Source organism: Corythoichthys intestinalis, chromosome 18, assembly GCF_030265065.1.
Source record: "Corythoichthys intestinalis isolate RoL2023-P3 chromosome 18, ASM3026506v1, whole genome shotgun sequence".
In the NCBI taxonomy this organism is placed as follows: Eukaryota; Metazoa; Chordata; class Actinopteri; order Syngnathiformes; family Syngnathidae; genus Corythoichthys; species Corythoichthys intestinalis.
In genome coordinates this window covers 24,356,040-24,378,944 of record NC_080412.1, presented here as the reverse complement: position 1 = coordinate 24,378,944, position 22,905 = coordinate 24,356,040, and the positions used below count along the sequence as shown (strand labels likewise).

General features: G+C 39.3%; 2 protein-coding genes across 3 annotated transcripts in view; one reads left to right on the top strand and one right to left on the bottom strand.

The window, feature by feature from the left end:
- b3gat1b (beta-1,3-glucuronyltransferase 1 (glucuronosyltransferase P) b) overlaps positions 1–6,211 on the top strand; it is a 19,773-nt gene extending 13,562 nt beyond the window's left edge. Inside the window, exon 5 of the mRNA XM_057821718.1 lies at positions 5,387–6,211. The gene's annotated coding sequence lies outside the window, so the exon portion shown is untranslated. The remainder of the gene's footprint in view (positions 1–5,386) is intronic.
- LOC130906955 (beta-galactosidase-1-like protein 2) lies at positions 577–22,883 on the bottom strand. 2 transcript variants are annotated; one of them, XM_057821716.1, is made up of 19 exons: positions 22,673–22,883; positions 19,204–19,377; positions 19,067–19,135; positions 18,566–18,661; positions 14,247–14,355; positions 14,073–14,165; positions 11,799–11,880; positions 11,663–11,727; positions 9,039–9,123; positions 7,916–8,053; positions 6,145–6,225; positions 5,966–6,072; positions 5,733–5,879; positions 5,456–5,527; positions 1,691–1,769; positions 1,532–1,619; positions 1,352–1,463; positions 1,143–1,259; positions 577–1,062 (listed from the first exon to the last, which is right to left on the bottom strand). In XM_057821716.1, the coding sequence occupies exons 1-19, from the start codon at positions 22,762–22,764 to the stop codon at positions 976–978; spliced, it is 1,893 nt and encodes a 630-aa protein (XP_057677699.1). In that variant the 5' UTR covers positions 22,765–22,883; the 3' UTR covers positions 577–975. The 2 variants fall into 2 exon arrangements, 1 of the variants encoding a protein (XP_057677699.1); XR_009061384.1 differs by lacking the exons at positions 1,532–1,619; positions 1,691–1,769 and having other exon boundaries at positions 1,033–1,062.
- Between the last annotated feature and the right edge of the window lie 22 nt (positions 22,884–22,905).

Below are 22,905 nucleotides of genomic sequence, written 5' to 3'. Positions count from 1 at the left end.
AGATTTTGATTTAAAATGTCCTGGAATTTCAAAGCATTCATGATGCCATGCACCCTAACAAGGTTCCCAGGGCCTTTGGAAGCGAAACAGCCCCACAGCAGCAATGACCCACCCCCATACTTCACAGTGGGTATGAGGTGCTTTTCAGCATGCGCGTCTTTCGTGGCACGCCAGACCCACTTAGAGTGTTTGTTGCCAAAAAGCTCAATCTTGGTCCCACACAAAAATACACACGGTCCCAGGCTTCTCTACGACACTCAACGTCAACAGTCTTTGGAGATGGACTTGTAGCCTTGAGATTGCCCATGCTTCCTCACAATTTTGCTTCTCAAGTCCTCAGACAGTTCTTTGGTCCTTTCTTTTCTCTATGCTCATTGTGGTACACACAAGGACACAGGACAGAGGTTGAGTCAACTTAAATCCATTTTAACTGGCCGCAAGTGTGATTTAGTTATTGCCACCACCTGTTATGCGCCACAGAAGTAACAGGTGCTGTTAATTACACAAATTAGAGAAGCATCACATGATTTTTCAAAGAGTGCCAATACTTTTGTCCGGCCCTTTTTTGGAGTTTTGTGTAAAATGATAATGATTTAATTTTTTTCCCATTCTCTTTTGTGTTTTTTCATTGCAATAAAAAATAAATGAAGCTATTACAATCAAAGCATTCGTGATTGCAATAATTTTCTGGGAGAAATTGAGCATTAGATGACAGAATTTCAGGGATGCCAATAGTTTTGGCCAGCACTGTATACATTCCATATGTGCTTTATAGAACTTATACAGTATTAGTGCTGTAAAGATAAGCTAAACTGTCTCCCTGTACCGTATACCCATCTCAAACTGCCCGGTAGTAAACAGGAAAAGCCTCTTCAAATGTCATTTAAATTAATTTATGGATGGTTAATCTAAAATATTGTACACCACTTTAAAATACATCTCATACAGTATACAAAGTAACAAGATGTTGATGAGTCACTGGATGTCTTGTTCCATGCCAAGATCTGCTGTGTCGAGAAAATTGAGTATGTAGTCACATTCTTGCTCTTCAAACACAATGACCTGGTTTGCACAGAGGAGAAAAAACTGCTTCACTGGCATACCATCATACCAAAATTAAGAAACCTTTCCCAACAACATACATGGTTGACTCTCCTGTTGATAAGTGGACCAGGGACATAGAGTGTCTGTTGGGGTCCAATGGACCAGTAGCGTCCCAAGTTTATCCCATTGATAAACACAACACCTTTAACCCAACCCTGTAACCAAATAATTTGCATAGATGAGCACTGAATGGACTGTCATTCAAAGAGATAGAAAGATGTAAGTGGTATGAAAACGTTTCACTCACTGGCAATTTCACAAATGTATCGAAGGAATACCCGTAGGTCGAGAGCTGGCCCATGAAAAAAGAAGGGAAACTTGGACGTATAGGAAGCTCTTTCCAAGGGGCCTGATAGAGACTAAAAACACAGATTTCAAGCAAACCGTTGCACAAAAAGGAAAAACATGTATTTTAAGGCATACGAACTTAGAAATGAAGTCGGGTTTCATTTCCAAGCTGTATATTGTAAAATCCCGTAATGGGATATTGTTCAAGAAAATGTCCCCTACAAGACCTGAAGAACACATAAAAAGTAGATGAATTTCAGCCAACATAATAGGGTCCTGCAAATTTTATAGCAATCACCTTTACGTTGCTTGTCAAGGTTCCTTCCCCGGTTAACTCGTCCACAGTTTTCCACCAATAAACTTAAAGTCCGCTGGCCCTGTCATAGGTTTTGATTAGAGGTAGTCCCCGGGTTATGAACGAGTTCCATTCCTACGCTTGTGACGTAACCCGAATTTCTATGTAAGTCGGAATTAATCCATTAAGAATGCAGAATAACTACCCAAAAAGTCCAAAAGTATTGTATTTTGTTTAATGGTGGAGGATATACTACCCTAGGGTAGCAGCGTTGGGTCTGGTTGGACAGCGTTCTATAATGCTTCCATCCAGGAGCATTCGGACATAGATAAAGGATACAGTGGTATGAAAAAGTATCTGAACCTTTTGGAATTTCTCACATTTCTGCATAATATCGCCATCAAATGTGATCTGGGCTTTGTCAAAATCACACAGATGAAAAAGCAGTGTCTGCTTTAACTAATACCACCCAAACATTTATAGGTTTTCATATTTTATGACAATGACAGAAGGGGGAAATAAGTACAGTAAGTGAACCATCACATTTCATATTTTGTGCCCCCGCGCCCCTTTGGCAGCAATAACTTCAACCAGACACTTCCTGCAGCTTCAGTTCAGTCTGGCACATCGATAAGGACTAATCTTGGCCCATTCTTTTCTACAAAACTGCTGTAGTTCAGTAAAATTCCTGGGATATCTGGCATGAATATCTGTCTTTAGGTCATGCCACAGCATTTCAATGTGGTTCAAGTCTGGACTTTGACTTGGCCACTCCAGAACGTGTATTTAGTTCTTCTGAAAACATTCTGAAGTTGATATACTTGTAGTATATGTGTTTTGAATCATTGTCTAGTTGCAGCATCCATGCTCTTTGTTTCTTCAACTGTCTGCCAGACGGCCTCAGATTTTCCTGCAAAACATTCTAATAAAGTTTTGAATTCATTCTTCCATTAAAGATTGGTAGTTGTCCAGGCCGTGAGGCAGCAAAACAGCCCCAAATCATGATGCTACTTCAACTATGCTTCATGGTGAGGATGAGTTGTTGGTGAGCTGTTCCATTTTTCTTCCACACATCAACATTGTGTCTTACTCCCAAACAATTTAACTTTGGTTTCATCAGTCCACAAAATATTTTGCCAAAAACTCTGTGGAGTTTCCAAGTGCCTTTTTGGGAAACATTAAACAAGCAAAAATGTTTTTTTAGACAGCAGTGACTTCCTCCGTGGAGTCCTCCCATGAACACCATTCTTGGCCATAGTTTTACATATAGTTGATGTCTGCACAGAGATATTGAACTGTGCCAGTGATTTCTGTAATTCTTTAGCAGACACTCTAGGGTTCTTTTTTTACCTCTCTGAGTGTTCTGCACTGAACTCTTGCCGTCATCTTTGTTTGACGGCCACTCCTTAGGAGAGAAGCAACAGTGCCAAACTCTCTCCATTTGTAGAGAACTTCTCTGACTGTCGATTGATGAAGAGATGGTTTTGTATCCTTTCCCAGCGTTATACAAATCAACAATCCTTGATTGCAGGTCTTCAGACAGCTCTTTTGACCGAGCCATGATGCACATCCGACAATGCTTCTCATCAAGACAATTCTTACCAGGTGTGTGTTTTATAGTGGGCGGGGCAGCTTTAAACCAATCATCAGTGTTTAGGCAGACACCTGACTTAAATTGTTTGGGTAAAAATTGGTTTCAATTTTTCTTGAAGTCTCCTTAGGCAGAGTGTTCACTTACTTATTTATACCCTTCTGTCATTGTTTGCATGCTATCCTCCTTAAAATATGAAAACCTATAAATGTTTTGGTGGTTTTAGTTAAAGCAGACAGTTTTTTTCGTCTGTGTGATTTTGACCAAGATCAAATCACATTTGATTTTATGCAGAAATGTGAAGTCATAAAGTCGAAATCGTGTAGGTCGAGTATGTCGTAACCCATGGACTTCCTGTATTTGGTTATACATACAATATTTACAAATTTCTGGTGCCTCTTCATTGAAGAAAAAGAAAATCCCACAATCGTCATTGAAAGAATTTTCTAAACAAATACTAAAATTAATTGAAAAAGCAGGAAATTTTTGGGAATAATTGTGTTCCCGAACTCATTTTGTAGATGACATAGCGGCGGTTCCCTCTGATTGGCCTTTGACAAGATCTCTATGGGTAGGCGGTTTTGATATAACTTCAAGTATTGATCATTTGATATAGGATGTTAAAACGTGTTACAAATATCGTGAAGTAGAATAGACCTATCGGGAAGCCCTGCCCCCTTCTAAAACTCGGTCAACCCAGGGCTGTCAAATTCTCTCAGTGACAGTGATTGAATGAACAAACGATTTAAGGATGATGGCGGGAGTTCAAATTTCTGAATTTCCACTACTGCAATTGTTTTTGTTTGTTTGTGTGTTTGTTTGTTTTTTAACGAATTTCGTCTAGAAGCAGCCAGAGAGGGTTGCAGTGTGCAGTGAACAGTCTTGGGAAATATTATTTTCTAAAGTCCCTGACAAAAGTTGTCGCTTATCCATTTTGTAGAAACAATTTCTAATAACCTGACATTAAATTATTCAATTGGTTTCAGAAATGGCTCATATAAAAGCTAAGACCCTCCCAAATGATGTTGAATGTACAAAAATATATTTGTTTCACTGAAAGAAGATTTATCATTTAATGAGGACATAAAGGTCAAATTTTGGCAAGACAAAAGTTTTGTCGCCTACAGAATGTAGTGTGAAAATTGAACAAAAAAATGTACTTCAAATACAAAAATATGTTACATAACATAAACGAATTAAGTAGTGGTGCTGTGAGATCCAAATTTAATATATTGTTTGACTTCCATGGGCTTGAAGGACTGCATCCATGCGGTTCGGCAAGGATTCATACAATTTATTGATGAAGTCATCAGGAACATCAAAGAAAGCAGTCTTGCATGCCTCCCAGAGTTCGTCAACATTCTTGGGTTTCGTCTTCCATGCTTCCTCTTTCATCCTGTTCATGTCTGGTGACTGGGCTGGCCAGTCCTGGAGGATCTTGATCTTCTTTGCCTTGAGGAACTTTGAGGTAGAGATTGAAGTATGCGAAGGAGCACAATCCTGCTGCAGAATTTGTCCCTTTTTATGGTTAGGAATGTAAGAGGCAGCTATGATTTGTTGATATTTCAGACTATTTATGTTGCCTTCCACCCTGCAGATCTCTCGCATGGTTGAAAAAAAATGTTGTCAGTCAGTGAAGTGCCTGCAATATATATTTTTAAAAATTTTATTTAGAAGTGTTTTTAGTTTTTTATGTAAAATAACTATTTTTGTTCTAATGTTTAGCAACTTGAGCGTTGGCAGTGGGTTTAGTCTATAATTTCTATTTCAATTTTATTTAAAATATTTCAGTTTTTTTGTGGTTGTTTATTTAATTTTTTTAACATTATATTCATGTTGTTCCAATTTGAAAATATGTTGTGAAAAATAAAAACATCCTGTTCAACTGGATTTTTTCTAAACCCATACATCTCAAAATAACACATTTTAGGGCTATAATTGCAATACCATGAGACCCTGAAACCGCGGTATTTTTACCTAAGGTTAACATACTGTCAAAATCTCATGCCAGCACATGCCTAGTTTCAAGTTACTTCAGTGACCATTGTGGGTTTTTGTCAACAACTTTGTCCAGGTTTGTAGTCCATATCATTTACTTTCATTTACAGGATCTGGCACGGAAGCATCAGAATCCAGCAAAGAAAATGACAGGGTCACCGGCCGTTTCTACTTCATACCTCGCCATCTGGAATGTCCAACTTCAAATTCTGCCGTTTGAAAATCCCGATGTAATCTTTATTTACGAAAACCTGTGAAAGAAACTCAACAATTCAAAATACATAGCACAAAAACATGGTTATTAAGCTTGCAAAACATCCCATTTTCTGAACACAACACACAATAACCATCCATAATGCTGGCAAAGCAGACAGAACTCTTGAACCACAGAAGTTGAGCCCCGTAACGGTAAGCTTAGCTATCAGTCATGTCCCTGAAAGTAAAGGGGTAACTTACAGTGGCACGATCTTTAACATTGTCTCCTGACGTCAATAAGCCTCCAGTGGTTATGGTTGTCTCATACAGCGTGTATCCATACGATTGTCCATTCATGTTGTTTGTTGGTATATTCTCCATGCTGATTGGCACGTGTGACTGAAATGGCTGTGGAGGTAATAATCAAAGCAGGACAGAGGAGCAAGTGTCTTCTTCTCAAATGTTTATAGGAAATCTTAAATTTAAAGACATACTCCCTCAGTAAATGTCAAAGCATCCCATAAGGACATGTGCTGGTACATAATGACTTGTTCATAAGCTTGCTTATGTTGTAGATTTGGCATCTCGGGTAAACTTTTACCTACAGGATTGGTAAATCAAGTTACTACAGGAGCTACATCAACATCCACAGAATATTTATTGTTTAATTTACTGTGGAATTCAGTGAACACATTTCTGAGGAGATGGTACTTCTGAGTGTACTCTCCAGCTTCTGACAAGGGGGCATCATAATCTAAAAAAAAGAAAAATCTAAAGTCATGTGCTGTGTCCCGCTGATTGTACAGTGGTATGAAAAAGATCTGAACCTTTTGGAATTTCTCACATTTTTGCATAAAATCACTGTCAAATGTGATCTGATCTTTGTCAAAATCACACAGATGAAAATACAGTGTCTGCTTTAACTAAAACCACCCAAACATTTATAGGTTTTCATATTATAATGAGAATAGCATGCAAACAATGACATAAGGGGGAAAAATAAGTGAACCCTCTGCCTAAGGAGACTTAAAGAGCAATTGAAACCAATTTTTACCAAACAATTTAAGTCAGGTGTCTGCCTAAACACTGATGACGGTTTTAAAGCTGCCCCGCCCTCTATAAAACACAGACCGGGTAAGAATTGTCTTGATGAGAAGCATTGTCTGATGTGCATCATGGCTCGGTCAGAAGAGCTGCCTGAGGACCTGCGATCAAGGACTGGTGATTTGTATAAAGCTGGGAAAGGATACTAAACCATCTCTAAAAGTCTGATGTTCATCAATCGACAGTCAGAGAAGTTGCCTACAAGTAGAGAGAGTTTAGCACTGTTGCTTCTCTCCCAAGAGTGGCCGTCTACCAAAAATGACGGCAAGAGTTCAGCGCAGAATACTCAGAGAGGTCAAAAAGAACCCTAGAGTGTCTGCTAAAGACTTACAGAAATCACTGGCACAGTCCAATATCTCTGTGCACACATCAACTATAAGTAAAACTATGGTCAAGAATGGTGTTCATGGGAGGACTCCACAGAGGAAGCCACTACTGTCTAAAAAATACAGTACATTGTTGCTCGTTTAATGTTCGCAAAAAGGCACTTGGACACTCCACAGAAGTTTTGGCAAAATATTTTGTGGACTGATGAAACCAAAGTTGAATTGTTTGGGAACACACAACGTCATGTCTGGAGGAAAAATGAAACAGCTCACCAACATCAACACCTCATCCCAACCGTGAAGCATGGTGGAGGGAGTGTCGTGAGTTGGGGCTATTTTGCTGCCTCAGGGCCTGGACAACTTGCAATCATTAATGGAAGAATGATTTCAAAATGTTATGAGGATGTTTTGCAGGAAATCCTGAGGCTGTCTGTCAGACAGTTGTAGCTAAAACGAGGATGGTTGCTGCAACAAGACAATGATCCAAAACATAGAAGTAAATCAACTTTAGAATGGTTTCAGAAGAACACAATGCACGTTCTGGATTGGCCAAGTCAAAGTCCAGACTTGAACCCCATTGAGATGCTGTGGCATGACCTAAAGACCGCGATTCATGCCAGACATCCCTGGAATCTGACATAACTACGGGGGGGGGGGGGGGGGGGGCAAAAAAAAGTGTTAAATGTGATGGTTCACTTACTTATTTTCCCTCTTCTGCCATTGTTTGCATACTATCCTCGTTATAATATGAAAACATATAAATGTACCTATAAATATGTGGGTAGTTTTAGCTAATGCAGTTTTTTTTTTTATCTGTATGATTTTGACAAAGATCAGATCACATTTGATGGTGATTTTATGCCTAAACGTGAGAAATTCCAAAAGGTTCAGATACTTTCTCACACCCCTGTATCATTTGTTTATTCATTTAATAGATGCATCATTATGAAAATATTTGCAATAAAAAGAATGCTTGGTAATTCTAGAGCTTCTTCGTGACACTGTGGCACCAACCGTAACTAGTCACCAATGCTTTGTAGTAAGGTTCAGCCACACCTCCACTCATAAAGCCAAAACTGGAGCCTCCATGAAACATGTAGAGGTTGATAGACATTCCAAGCCTCAAAATCTGTATAACTGTTGATATCGCATCTGAGAAACAGTTAGAAATAATAAAGAGTAGTTACTGCCTTCTCATAACATATCTTCAAAATAAAGTACACTTAGGTACACACACCCTTTTTCTGATGCTCATTCAAAATATCTTGACTTTGCATTTACATTTTTGACTGAGCTTTCTGGTAAGGGAGGAAAGTAATAATAATGTGTGCATCTAAAACTGCAGTAATTTTGTTTAAAAGAACAGATATGACCAATTGTAATAATTGCGGCAGTGGTGGATGAAGTAATTTTTTTTTTTTTTTTTTTTTTTACTAGGGATGTCCCGATTGCATACAATGCTGGCCAAAAGTATTGGCACACCTGCAATTCTGTCAGACGATGCTCAATTTCTCCCAGAAAATGATTGCAATTACAAATACTTTGGTAATAATATCGTCATTTATTTTGCTTGCAATGAAAAAACACAAGGAAAAAAAAAAATTAAATCATAATCATTTTACACAAAACTCCAAAAATGGGCTGGACAAAAGTATTGGCACCCTTTGGAAAAACGTGATGCTTTTCTAATTTGAGTAATTAACAGTACCTGTTACTTATCTGTGGCACACAACAAAGGTGGCAATAAGTAAACCAAAAATATGCACAAGAATTTACAACGGAAAAAGCTCTTTGTTTTCATAAGGCCGGGGCTACATTTGCTTACTGACTAGCATCATAGTTCGCAATATTTACGTAAAATAAATGCTAACTGTATGTTTATTTTTCTTGCTTTCAACCAAGAATCGAGACTGTTTTACGAATATATCTATATATTCTATATCTATCTCAACAGAAAAAGCTCTTTGTCTGTCAATGTATTATGAAGTATTTGTTTGGGGGGGGTATCCTGAAAATTGATGGTCAGTGATTCTGCCTGATGCCAACAATATACTGAATGAATTTGAGCAAAAGAAGAAAAAAAAAAGAACTGTATGTTAAGTAAAAGTGTGTGTTTCAACAAAGTGACATAACATACCCTCTGGTGGGAGCACGTGGTGGAGCTCACCCCACACATCATACCAGCCTGTACAGTAGTCCATCACTATTGTTGGTCGGTTTGGCTGACAACCAGAAAAGAAGCCATTTTATTGTCATAAAACATGGAGACTCTGCAAGTACCGTAATTTTTGCTCTATAGGCCGCACTGGACTATAAGCCGCAGCTGTCCTCACTGTATTATGGATATTTACACCAAAAGATATTAACCGGTAACACTTTATTTGACAGCGGCATCATACAACTGTCATGAGACCAAATGAACCACCATGAAGCTTTAAACCAATTGGCTGCAAAGCTTCATTGCTTCAAGAAGCGTCGTTTGGCCATCACTGCTCCCTTGGGGAAGACAGACAACCTCTGCCGCCACCTGCTATCAACATTGTTGTTGTCCAACATGCCCCCTAGCATGCGAATGCAGCGCTACATATGTAAATAACAATCAAAATTAATGTTCTGTGCTAAATATTTCTTCAGTTACTGTTCCAGTTGTTTCATTAATTGCTAGTTATGGTATTTGTTAACACTTTATTTGACAGTGGCGCCATAAGACTGTCATTAGACTGTCACATTTTGCTGCTGGTCAGATTTTGTTTTGTTGCAGAGCCGGCTGTGGGAGCGTTCCGACATCGCACCTGCAGCTAATCCCATCTCATCAACAGTAGTATATAAACGCAGTCTATCGAAGAGAAGGGCGCCAGGATATTGTCTTGCTGATTGCAATATGACACATTGCAGTCTTGTCTCGTTGCATTCACTTGTTTCGCCCCTCCGTGGGGGTATTATTTGTCTGCAGCACTCGTTTGTATCCTCTACCTTGTGCAGGTATTTGAGTGTTTTATTTTCCCATTTTGGGTCACTGCCTATCATCTTAGTTACCCTCGAGTTAGTATTTTTTTTTTTTTTAACCTGTCCTGTTCAGCTGTTTGACACAGGAGAATGGAAGTCTAAGTGCCCGGATAGTCTGAACAGTTTTAATGTTTCACATTGAAAGTCTGACATACTCCCATTGTGATCATTCAAAATACCTTTTTATTATGACAAAGCAGCGAACAGGAAGGGGTTATGGGGGGACAGAAGAAAAGAAACACAAGAGAAGAAAGAAAAGAAACACATACACAAATAACAACAAGAAATACATTGAAAATCTAGACTAATTACTAATATGCTGGTGCCATCGTCAGCGAGATGTATTTCCGGTTTACACCATGTAGGTATGTACTGGCTATTGGCCAGTGAAAGAGGGGGATGGGGGTGGGGGTGTCTATAAGCCTATAAGCTAAGTGATTGAAAGGGGTAGAGTGTACACAAATCAGTTCTGTTATCTAGAACTCAGTAATCGTGTGAATCTCTTATGAGTGTAAGCCCATTGGCGACCAACCCTACGCCGCCCCATCGCCAATCCCGGCACCAGGACCCCCAACCCGAGCATGCCCTACCACATCCAGCAGCACGCGAGCCCCACCGGGCGCGCGACAGCCACGCAGACGGGCGGAGAAGCCGCGCAGGCGCCAACCCAGGGCCACGGCCCCCACCCAGCCAGCCCGGGGAGGGAGGGCGGGCGAGGGTTTGGGGGGCCAAGCGCAACCCATCCCTCCTCCCGCAGCCCAGCAAAGGAGCCATCGTCCCCCCCCCCCGGGATCCAGGGTGGTCCCCCGGGCCACCCGCGCACCCATCAACCGGCCTTCAGGGATGGCAGGAGGGGACACACCACCAACCCCACGCCTACCCCCACCCCTGCCCGCCCACGCGGGCCACGGGCCACAGCCGCAGCCCCCCCCCCCACCGCAGCCCCCCCCCCCCCAACCGGCACGGTACGCCACTGGACCCCCAGCGGCCCACCAAGCCCTAGGCAAGGCAGGGTCCCCCGCCGGTGCAGGCAACACCCCGCTGATACACCGGCGCCCAGCCAGCGACCCGTGACGGAGCGCAGGGCGGATGCCCAGCCAGAGAAGAGAGGGGAAGGCGGAGGTAGGAGAACGCCAAAGAACTGCCACGGGGCGATGCAAGATCGGAGCCCCGACCCCCCCAACCTACTCCCGCGGCCCTCGAGTTAGTATTGCTGAGCCCCGTCAACCTGCTGTCATGGACCCATCTTATTGTTTCCACTTTTCCGCGATCACGTGTTGTTGGTTTTTTTGTTTGTATTCAATAAAACCTTGTACAAATCCCTCGGTTGTTGTCTGCTTCAAGGTCCAACCTTGTTTCTGCATTTACTGACCCTAACATAGACAATCATAATTATGACATGACACGGTCATGAGCATTAATGAATGCTTATATGTCATTTAGTGTTATCCGGCAAATTACATTACTATCGAATGGAGGTAAACGATCCAAGCTGGACATAAATGGAGTTACATAATTTGCCAGATGACACTTAATGACATCTGTCATAAGCATTCAGTAATGCCCATGATAGTGTCATGTCATAATTATGACCGTTTTATGACAGTCTTAGGATGCCGCTCTCAAATAAAGTGTTGTCTATTAACATAAATAAATGAACAAATAAACCGCACTGGACTATAAACCGCAGGATTCAGATTAAAGCAAAAAAGTAGCTGCTTATAGTTAAAAAATTACGGTAATAATGTGGTTTACCTGGATTATGTTCAGATTTTGAATGTCTCTTTGATTTAATTTCTGCAACTTCAATGATCTCAAGGCTACAAGACAGCAGATGTTAAGGATTTGTAGGTCTTTATAAGACAGTGTTTATTGATGATAGATACTTTACCTCCCTCTACACCCCCTGACTTGATTGTGTTGTGGTTGTGTGATGTGAGCAGTAGTTCAGAAATTCCTCTGGACTGCAGAGCCTTTCAAAATGTCACAACAATCAAAATGTTATTTTACAAACACAACATACTCACCACACTAGGCAATTTGTATTAGTTACAAAATATGATTGCTGTGAAAAAGAAATGACTTAATCATGACAATACTAAGGCTAGGTTTTATGAAATACCATATAGTGCTCAGTAGCCATGAAAATTTCATGGTTTGTACGAAGATTTATGCTATGATTTATACCAGTGGTCCCCAACCTTTGTTACACCACGGACCGGTGTGAAGCTGGCTTTTTTTTCACGTTCCGGCAATGTGTCGCATAAAAATACAGCAAATATAGAGAAAAATAACAAGATAGTGCTAAAAAAGAACGTTAAGTGCAGGGAAAATGTCACTCACCAGACGCTTAATCAACCTTTTTAAACAGCGGCCTTCCCTAAAACTTGACGGCAAATATCCTTGTTCGCGGGCATAATAAGTTCTTCTCCAATAGCGAAAGGTTTCTTGGCTTTACAATTACGGTTCTCCACTAGTTATGATGCTCTCAGTGCATTCTCCTTTGTTAATGTGGTGGCGCTCACTCATTGTTTTTGTCCTTCGTGCTCGCGCCTTTTTGTTTCAAAAATTCCAAAGGTTTATGCATTTATCCAGGGTGCTTAGTCTCTATGTGCCGAAGCAGCTCTGAAGGCTTCATCGCCTCATTTGCTAACTTTTGGTCACGTATTACGCAGAGTGGATTTGCCGTAGGCTGCTCTTCTGAATCGTCAGGTGGCCTTTTCCCCGTAAAAAGCTGTCCAGAAACGTGTTTTTCAGTCATTTTCGCTTGCGTGTATGCTTATTATTTATTACATCATAATCAAGGATCAGCGTACATAGATATATAAAGAAATAGATGGTAGCTCCAATACATTTCTGTGATGACAACCTATCCAGTTTTATTCTCATATCTATTGACTAACACGGGCAAAACGACCGGAAGTCGCCCATCCGCCATTGCTGAGGTGTGCCGCCAGCAGCAGGCAGCTAACGTTACTGTTTACATTGACTGACGCTGGGCTCCTACTGAGGAGTGTTACCAACCTAGTATTGGCAGCCACCACTAGAGGGCAACGTCCACATATCTCTACTCAGACTAGTCAATAGAGGAGGCAGGCAGATTGGTAAATCAACAGGCACAGACCAGAATGGGTTCGTTAATACATTATTCATCGTTTCTGTGCGGTAGCATATGTGCCACGGACCAGTACCAGTCCTCTGCCCGGTGTTTGGGGACCACTGATTTATACTACGTAAATCGCCACATATCACTTATACTAACACATGTTACTTATGGGGCGCCGTTTGTAAAGCAGCACATGCTCAAAATTACGACAACATGTTCTCACATTTAGCGCCACACAGTCTTTAAAATGGTGTGAAATTTTTAGAGTCACTTTTTTTTTTGCACATTTACAACATTATTTAGCAACTTAAATATGTATTTTTAAATAAGAAGTTTTGGACCTGATTGTTTAAATCCAGAACTAAACATTTAATTTAAACCTTAAACTTATATCCTATATCCTAAATGTTAAATCAGGAAACAGTCGGAACTAAATATTTAGCTTAATATGCAAATTCACATGACTGGAGACCGGAAGTAACAAAATAAAAGCTGGAGCACACAAAATACTCTTTAAATAGTTTTTCTTAAACATGTATTTTACCTACATACTGTTATTGTCACAATGACTCATATCCAAGAACAGACTGCCACCGTTGAGTAGGTTTTATTCATTTTCAAGCAACGTAAACAGACAGTCTGAGCTGCTCCAACAGCTTTTATTTTGTTACTTCCGGTGTCCGGTCATGGAATTTGCATATTAAGCTTAATATTTAGTTCCAACCGTTTCCAAATTTAGCATTTAGGATATAGGTTATAAATTTAAGATTTAAATCATATATTTAGTTCTAGATTTAAACAATCAGGTCCAAAACTTTTATTTAGAAATAAATTATTTAAGTTGCTAAATAATGTTGTAAATGTGCAAAAAAAAAGTGACTCTAAAAATTTCACACCACGTTTTAAACACTGTGTGGCACTAAATGTGAGAAAATGTAGTCGTAATTTTGAGCATGTGCTGCTTTACAAACAGCGCCCCATACGTTACTAAGTTAGATTGTGAAAAAGTAATTTTGTGGTAGAGGAGTGTCCAAATTCGTATTTGATGTGTCACAATACCTCTTTAATGAAAGGCATGTAATCATCATCCTTGGCAAAAGACCCGTATTCATTTTCAACCTGAACAGCAATGATGGGACCACCATTCTTAAACTGGAAAACACAAGAACATGTAGTTACCGCAAAAGAAATAAGCATGATTTTACAGCCAAACTTCTATTCAAGCTAAGAGACCTGCAAAGGGACAACTTTTGGTATAAGTTTGTTCCAAAAAATTTCGACTGCCTCAGTAAATCCATGGTATGTTGTCCTCAATTTCATGTTATCGTCTTGGAGAAGCCAGCTATAAGGGAAACAGAATGATTGGTTACCTCAATCCCCAAATCTACAGGAACAACAAGGACACAGTAAGTCAAGAATTCTGGACAAAGCTTTACTCACTGGGTCGGATTCTTCAACTAACAATGTGACATGACTTTTTTTCCCCCAGACTGATGGAATTTAATACAGAATACGTTGTTGTCAAGTGGGTTTTGTGCACATACATTGTAAGCAGACAATTATACTTATGTAAGGAGCAGAGATGGGTAGTAATGCGTAACATAATTTTTACTTGAGTAGATTTGTGAAGAAGGAACGCTACTCTTACTCCGCTCCTTCGACCCACCCCCTCCCCAATTTTTCCCCTTTATTTACAGATCAGATTTGACTTTTTTGCTGTAGATACCAACAGTGGTTCTTCCAATTTTACCAATGAGATGTCCCAACAGTACCAACCAGACACAACAATACAGTCATGTGCAGAGGTGGGTAGTCATGTGTTACATTTACTCAGTTACATTTACTTCAGTAAACTTTTTGAGAAAAATGTACTTAGAGTAGTTTTACCACACAAGACTTTTTACTTGTGTTGATATGTGAAGAAACACTAGTAAATGGTGTTATACTTGTATAGCGCTTTTCCACCTTTCAAGGTGCTCAAAACGCTTTACACTACATTGCCATCTATGTGGGCTCCAGTATCTTGCTCAACGATACTTAGGTGACTTCATCAGGGTAGAGAATCGAACCAACAACCTCTGGGTTGGGGGACAACTACACTACCACTGAGCCAGGGGATGGCGTGTCTTACTCCACTACTTTGAGCTACCATAGATTCGTTATATTTTTCGTTTTTATTCTTCATATTGATTTTATTTTCACCAGTGATGCCGGCAGTGGCCGTCTCCAGTTACACAAATGAGACGTCGCAACAATAACCACATGACTCCATTATTACAATCAGAAGTAACAATGTTTTTTTTCTCCACTAGAGGGCTCTCATGATCTTTGGACGGGTGAATCATAGTGTTGTTCTGATTGAATTCAATGTTTTTGTGATCTTTTTGGCCTAATATGGTCATGTAATAGGTTATAGTATAATTGTAACAACAGTTGATACAGATAAAGTTGTGCTGAAAAAAAATATAACATTTTAAAAAAACTGATGTTGTAAGCACTTACTCACAATGTTACTCATTACTTGAGTTTTTTTTCAATGAATAATTTTTTATTTGTACTTGAGAACATTTTTGGATTACTACTTTTACTTTTAGTTGAGTAATATGATTTAGAAGCAACGCTACTCTCACTTAAGTAAAATTTTTGGCCACTCTACCCACCTCTGGTCATGTGACCACATACAAATTTGCAGTCTGGATTACGTCGGCCTATTTATTCAATTAAACTACTTGAAATAGAGTCAACATTACTCGGAAGTGTGGATTTCAACTTCTCTCCCAGTTTTTATCTGGCACCGATAGACTACGGAAAACCGCAGATATGATCGGAACAACCTAAGCACACGGAAATCAACTGCCTTGCCGGCCACTGCATTTACCGTAATGCTTGGATTATGCGTGTGCGCTAATTTTAGGGCCCGCTCATTTGACCACAGGCCCACGAGGGAAATCCCTGGTATCCCCATATGCCGGTCCGCCCTTGTTTATTACATGACCATATTAGGCAAAAAAAACAACAACAACACAAAACCCATTGTATTGCGACTAGAAAAATCTACAGAAATCAAACATCATCCAACCGAAGAGCATGAGTACCCTCTAGTGGACATATTTCCTCCTATCAATATAAAACCATCTTTTCAAAACATTCTCAACACTCTAAAATATATAAGACACTATTTTCATCATTTAAAGATTAAATAAAGTCACCTGATTTTACAACTGCTTCATCTACATGTGCGTTACGTGCGCTGTCACGTCAGTATAATATTATGCGATTCCCCTGAGCAGCAGGTCGTTTTAGTAGACGGTAGGTTCGTTCTCATTTTTGTTGCACTGTAAACCCATAATTCTGAAGAGGTTCTGGCTAAGGTGAAAATAAGTAGTAGACCTCTGTGACTACTCCCATACTCAAAACTATGCCTTTTTACTGTACCAGTATTTAGAAAATTTCAATTAAATGTCCTAAATGTGGACTTTGATCTGGTTACAGTTCTCATTTTTGTGGTACTTTAAATCCAAAATTCTGAATATTTTCTGGCCTAGGTTGGTGAATATTAGTAGTGGACCTCTCTGACTACTCACATACTTAAAACTATGCATTTTTACCGTACCAAAATTTAGAAAATTTGATTTTAAAGTCCTACATGCATATTATGATCAGGTTACAGTTCTCATTTTTGTGGAACTGTAAATCCACAGTTGTGAATAAGTTCTGGCCAAGGTTAGTGAATATTCGTAGTGGACCTCTCTGTGTTGTTAGCTGGATGGGTTCCAACACCGTCCATGAAGTGTTTCAATGACTCCCGGGCTATTCTACCCAGCTCTTGTAGGAACATCAATTTTTCACTAAACAAGAATTATGTCTTAAAGGGAAACTCAGACTTAAAGACTTATAGGCTTTATTATGACACAATTGTTCTCTTTTACTAAAATATGTTATTAGAAACACATAAAATATTGCCATTGATTTAAAAATCCATAATATTTAGTACATGTTTTGACCTACAGAGGGCGCCATGTTTTATGCATGCAATGGACGCTTGGGGTGATAACGGAGTTTGTTACTGTCACTAGACGAACACTACGGGGTAACTGCACTTCTTTCTACATGGCGAGATATCCAGCACACGCGCAAATCGGTTAAAAGCGGCGAGTACTTACTATTTCTGTTTTTATTGAGTCTTTTATTACCTTTTCATTGCCTCAAAATACTTTTTGCATGTGTTTCCTTCTCATACTTTTAAGCATTGTGTTTTCTTGTGGTAGCTTTAAAGCAGATTGTTGATCTGTGACCACATTAGTCACATAGCATATTTAAACAACTCTTATTTTATATTACAACATTGTAGTATTTTCTTAAGGCATCTTTAGCATGTTCTGTCTGTATGCATCTAAACAAAATAAGCTGAAAGTACATGCTAGTACTTTGGCTGTCAAATTTGCCGCTTGTAAGACGTTTCACAAGTGTAGCAATTTTGGCAGAACACCATGTTTTTCCCCCTACTCTCATCTCGTCTCATCCCGTCTTTCCTGTTCATTTTGCATTTGTTGCTTATTTTGTGAAATCTCGACAGTGCTGTCATACTCATTAATGTTCTTCTCGGGTTCAAATTGAAAGGGTTGAACAGATGATATGTTTATTTCGCTGAAGTCATACTCTGGACGCCCCGCAGCGTAACCATGTGACGTCACCGCCCTGCGACGTCAACAACAATGGCGACCTACTAGTTAAACTAATTTTGCAAATTGCATAAAAACATCAAGATGGGTTTCAATATCAAAACATTTTAACTCATAATAACATTTATCTACTACAAGCTACAAGTCTTTCTATCCGTGGACGCCTTTAAGCAGAATTGGGTAGAGTATCCAAAACTTTTACTCAAGAGTAGCGTCACTACTAAATAATATCACAAAAGTAAAAGTAGACATCCAAAAATTTACTTAAGTAGAAGAAAAAGTATTCGTTGAAAAGAATACTCAAGTCATGAGTGACACTGTGAGTAACTGCTTAACATGTCTGATTCTTTTAAAAATAATGGATTTTTTTTTTCTCAGCAAAACTGCATTATAACCTATTACAAAACTATTTTAGGCCAAAAGGATGACAAAAAAATCATTGAATTCAAACCAGAACAACACTATGAAACATTCATTCATTCATTTTCCATGCTGCTTTTTCCTCACGAGTGTCGTGGGGGTGCTGGAGCCTATCCCAGCTAACTACGGGCAGTAAACATTACCTGTCCAAAGGGTGCCCTCTAGTGGAGAAAATCATTGTTACCTCGTACTGTTATAGCGGAGTCATGTGGTTATTTTTGCGACGTCTCATTGGTGACAGTAAGTGGAAAAATGTAATGACTCTAGCGTAGCCCAAAGTAGTGGCGTAATAGTCGTGTTTCTTTTTAACAAATGTACTCAAATAAAAGTAAAAAGTACTACGTGGTAAAACTACTATAAGAAGTACATTTTTCTCAAAAACGTACTGAAGTAAATGTAACAGAGCAAATGTAAATCGTTACTACCCACCTATGGTCTTAAGTGTCTGACCTTGGCAGCCCCCCTAGGTCCAGCTCAGAAGAGATGTAGGGCCCTGGGCGTAGAATCACCCACAAACCCATTTCGGCTGCAAGATTGATATAAGCTCTGAAATCGAAGATGAGAATGTCATCAATAATCAGCATCAAGCCATACACACGAATCATGTGTCCTTGGCAACGACATAAGCAGACTGTGGTGTGGGATCCTGCTTCACAACATGCGTTTTTAATTGCTCGAATTGTTGCTGTTGTTGTGGAGTTACTGTCGTTGTCAAGTCAGGTGCATTTACGCTTGCTTCTACCCAATGCACTGGGGGTTTAAATCGTGAGGGAGTGAAACTGAAGTATTCCCATTGAACAAACAATGAAAGATGAGCTGATTGCTTGAAATACAACTACAATACAGTCTATACTTGAACTTCATTTGACCTCATAATTATCTGCTCCTTGCAAGTTTTTAAAATTAAAAGAGGGTTTTAACCACAAAGAAAATCAAGTATTTAAGTCTCACTCTAAATCCAGCTCCATGTCGAAGTTGAAGATCTTTCTCTGTGGCTGATGCAGGTTCCATGGCACAGAACTGCTTGGACACAAGGGGTCAACAATGTTCTCGGGTTCTGAGATATAGTTCAAATAAAACAGTCGTACGTGGTGAGAGTGTTGATGCCACAAGCTTTCATTTTCATTAAGCGGTCCCTCCAGTAGGCCCTAGGCACACGAAAGTAGTGGATGGAACCTCCGAGGATACGGAAGGGCTCACCATTAAAGGTGAATTGGGACGAGTTGGCGCTCAGTCCGACTTTCCTGCTAACTGGCACAGTGCTTGAAGAGAACACAAGACATGCTTGATAGGAAATTGCAATCTTCCTACACAAAAGTGTCATATTTCAACACAGATGAAATGCAAGGGCATATGTTTGCATAGGAACGTTAGGGACATAACAGTACCAACTTTTCAGGATGCTCAAATTGTCCCCAACTTTTAAGCAACCTTATTTGCATTGTATAATGAGTTCTGTTATATACTGTAGGTGATATACGTAGTTTGTCTTCCTGCATGTTGTAAGGATAGAATTAACCCAACCATTATTATGTGAATTATTTTCATTATGTTCTGACTGGACTGACATTGATCCCTTTTCACTTCTAATCCACGTTTAATTGGCTGATGACAACATGGCGCCTCCTCCGTCCCCTTCAAGGGATATTAGAAGGTTTTTTTTTTTGGCTAGCAGCAGCCACTGTAACTTTAATTTTTTTCCTGTTGTTGAGTTTGGCTATGCTTGTGGACAAAAGCAGTAGTGTTTTACCTGAAGGAACGCTCCATTTTTGTTTATTTTTGTTATTCCCCGACCAAGACACTTTTCAGTTATATTTAATTTCTTTATTGAGACAAACAATGTGGCAAATGTTTTTTTTTTTTTAATTTCTGGATAGTTAAGAGATTATTAACCAGTTTGCATTTATTGTGTTTGTCATATAATTTATGTTCAAATATTGCTATTTAAATTTGCTAATCAAATCCATACATTTATTCAGGAAGTTTATGAAATGTTTCTTTCGTAGTTTTTGAAAAGAAAGGTTTGAATCGAACAGTGTATCACCTGAACCAATACATATGAAAGTTAGTATAAGTCAATACAGATTTATTTTGCATTGATCATTTAGCCCAGGGGTCCCCAAACTTTTTCCTGTGAGGGCCACATAACTTTTCCCTATAATATAATATAATATAATATAATATAATATAATATAATATAATATAATATAATATAATATAATATAATATAATATAATATAATATAATATAATATAATATAATATAATATAATATAATATAATATAATATAATATAATATTAACGCTATTAATAAAATATATAATAAACAAATAACCCTCTCTGGGTTCTTCACAGAAAAAAGCCAGGAAATAAATAACACGATTGAAAAAAAAATAAAAATGAAAAAAGAAAAAAAAATCAAAATGCTCTCTCGTATTGTTCAGGGGGCCGGACCAAATGTGGAGGCGGTCCGTAGTTTGGGGACCCCTGATTTAGCCTATTGTTGTTAAATACAACTCGAGGTGCTACTTGGTCAAATCATCAGTAATGAACCGGAGGTCATAGGGTGTTTGGGGTCGTTGATCATCAGACACCCTCGCTCTGGCGACCCAGAATTATTTAGGTTCATATTCATGAAAATGTAGCCCTGAACCCCCCACCCTCTTACCCCGTTCACCCGATCTGTTTGGTCTTAATAATGTCCCGTCCCCAACAAAAAGTGTAAATGCAGGTAATGCTTTTACAGTGGTATGAAAAAGTATCTGAACCTTTTAGAATTTCTCACATTTCTGCATGAAATCAACATCAAATGTGATCCAATCTTTGTCAAAATCACACAGATGAAAAAAATAGTGTCTGCTTTAACTAAAACCACCCAAACATTTATAGGTGTTCATATTTTAATGAGGATACTATGCAAACAATGACAGAAGGGGGAAAATAAGAAAGTGAACCATCACATTTAATATTTTGAACCCCCCACACCATCCCACCCCACCCTTTGGCAGCAATAACTTCAACCAGACGCTTCCTGTAGCTGCAGATCAGTCTGGCACATCAATCAGGACTATTCTTGGCCCGTTCTACTCTACAAAACTGCTGTAATTCAGTCAGATTCCTAGGATGTCTGGCATGAATCGCTGTCTTTAGGTCATGACACTGCATCTCAATGGGGTTCAAGTCTGGACTTTGACTTGGCCACTCCAGAACGTGTATTTTGTTCTTCTGAAACCATTCTGAAGTTGATTTACTTCTGTGTTTTTGATCATTGTCTTGTTGCAGCATCCATCCTCTTTTTACCTTCAACTATCTGACAGACGGCCTCAGGTTTTCCTGCAAAACATCTTGATAAACTTTTGAATTCATTCTTCCATTAATGATTGCAAGTTGTCCAGGCCCTGAGGTAGCAAAACAGCCCTAAATCATGATAGTCCCTCCACCATGCTTCACGGTGGGGATGAGGTGTTGATGTTAGTGAGCTGTTCCATTTTTCCTCCACACATGACGGTGTGTGTTATTCCCAAATAATTCAACTTTGGTTTCATCAGTCCACAAAATATTATGTCAAAACTTCTGTGGAATGTCTAAGTGCCTTTTTGCAAACATCAAACAACCAACAATGTTTTTTTTAGACAGCAGTGGCTTCCTCCGTGGAGTCCTCCCATGCTAGGTCATAGTTTTACATATAGTTTATGTGTGCACAGAGATATTGGACTCTGCCAGTGATTTCTGTAAATCTTTAGCAGACACTCTAGGGTTCGTTTTTACCTCTCTGAGTATTCTGCGCTGAACTCTTGGCGTCATTTTTGGTGGACGCCCACTCCTTGGGAGAGATGCAACAGTGCCAAACTCTCTCCATTTGTAGACAATTTCTCTGACTGTCGATTGATGAACATCCAAACTTTTACAGATCATTTTGTATCCTTTCCCACCCTTTCTACAAATCAACAATCCTTGATCGCAGGTCTTCAAACAGCTCTTTTGACCGAGTCATGATGCACATCAGACAATACTTCTCATCAAGACATTTCTTACCAGGTGTGTGTTTTATAGTGTACAGGGCAGCTTTAAACCACTCACCGGTGATTGGGCACACACCTGACTTAAAATGTTTGGTAAAAATTGGTTTCAATTGCTATTTAAGTCTCCCTAGGCAGAGGGTTCACTCACCTATTTTTTCCCTTTCTGTCATTATTTGCATGCCGCTATCCTCATTAAAATATGAAAACCTATAAATGTTTAGGTGGTTTTAATTAAAGCAGACACTGTATTTTCATCTGTGTGATTTTGACAAATATCACATCACACTTGATGATTTTATGCAGAAATGTGAGAAATTCCAAAAGGTTCAGATACTTTTTCATACCACTGTATATCGTCCCTACCAATGTTGTGACCAAACCTACACCCTTGGTGAAATGAATACACCATCATAGCAACTTGTGTAAACTGGTTGCAATTACACAAGGTTTAAACTAACAAATAAATCTTACTGTGATGAGCATTTCTCTCTCTCAATAGCTCTCAAATACATACATCGTTCTGCAAATAACTTACCTGAAACATCTGTAAGTGATGACAACAAATAAAGAAAGACAAAAAAGCGCCCATTTTGTTCTGTGCGTTTTCCTTATCGTGAAGACAACCATTGAGGATACGCCGATCACTCCTGCAATTGTTCTCGAACTGTATCCCTAGGCAAATGAACACATGACGATTGTAGTTTATTCTGAGCGCCGCCTTGGAGGAGTGATCACAGAAATGTGACTTATTTATTCAAACTATGTAAG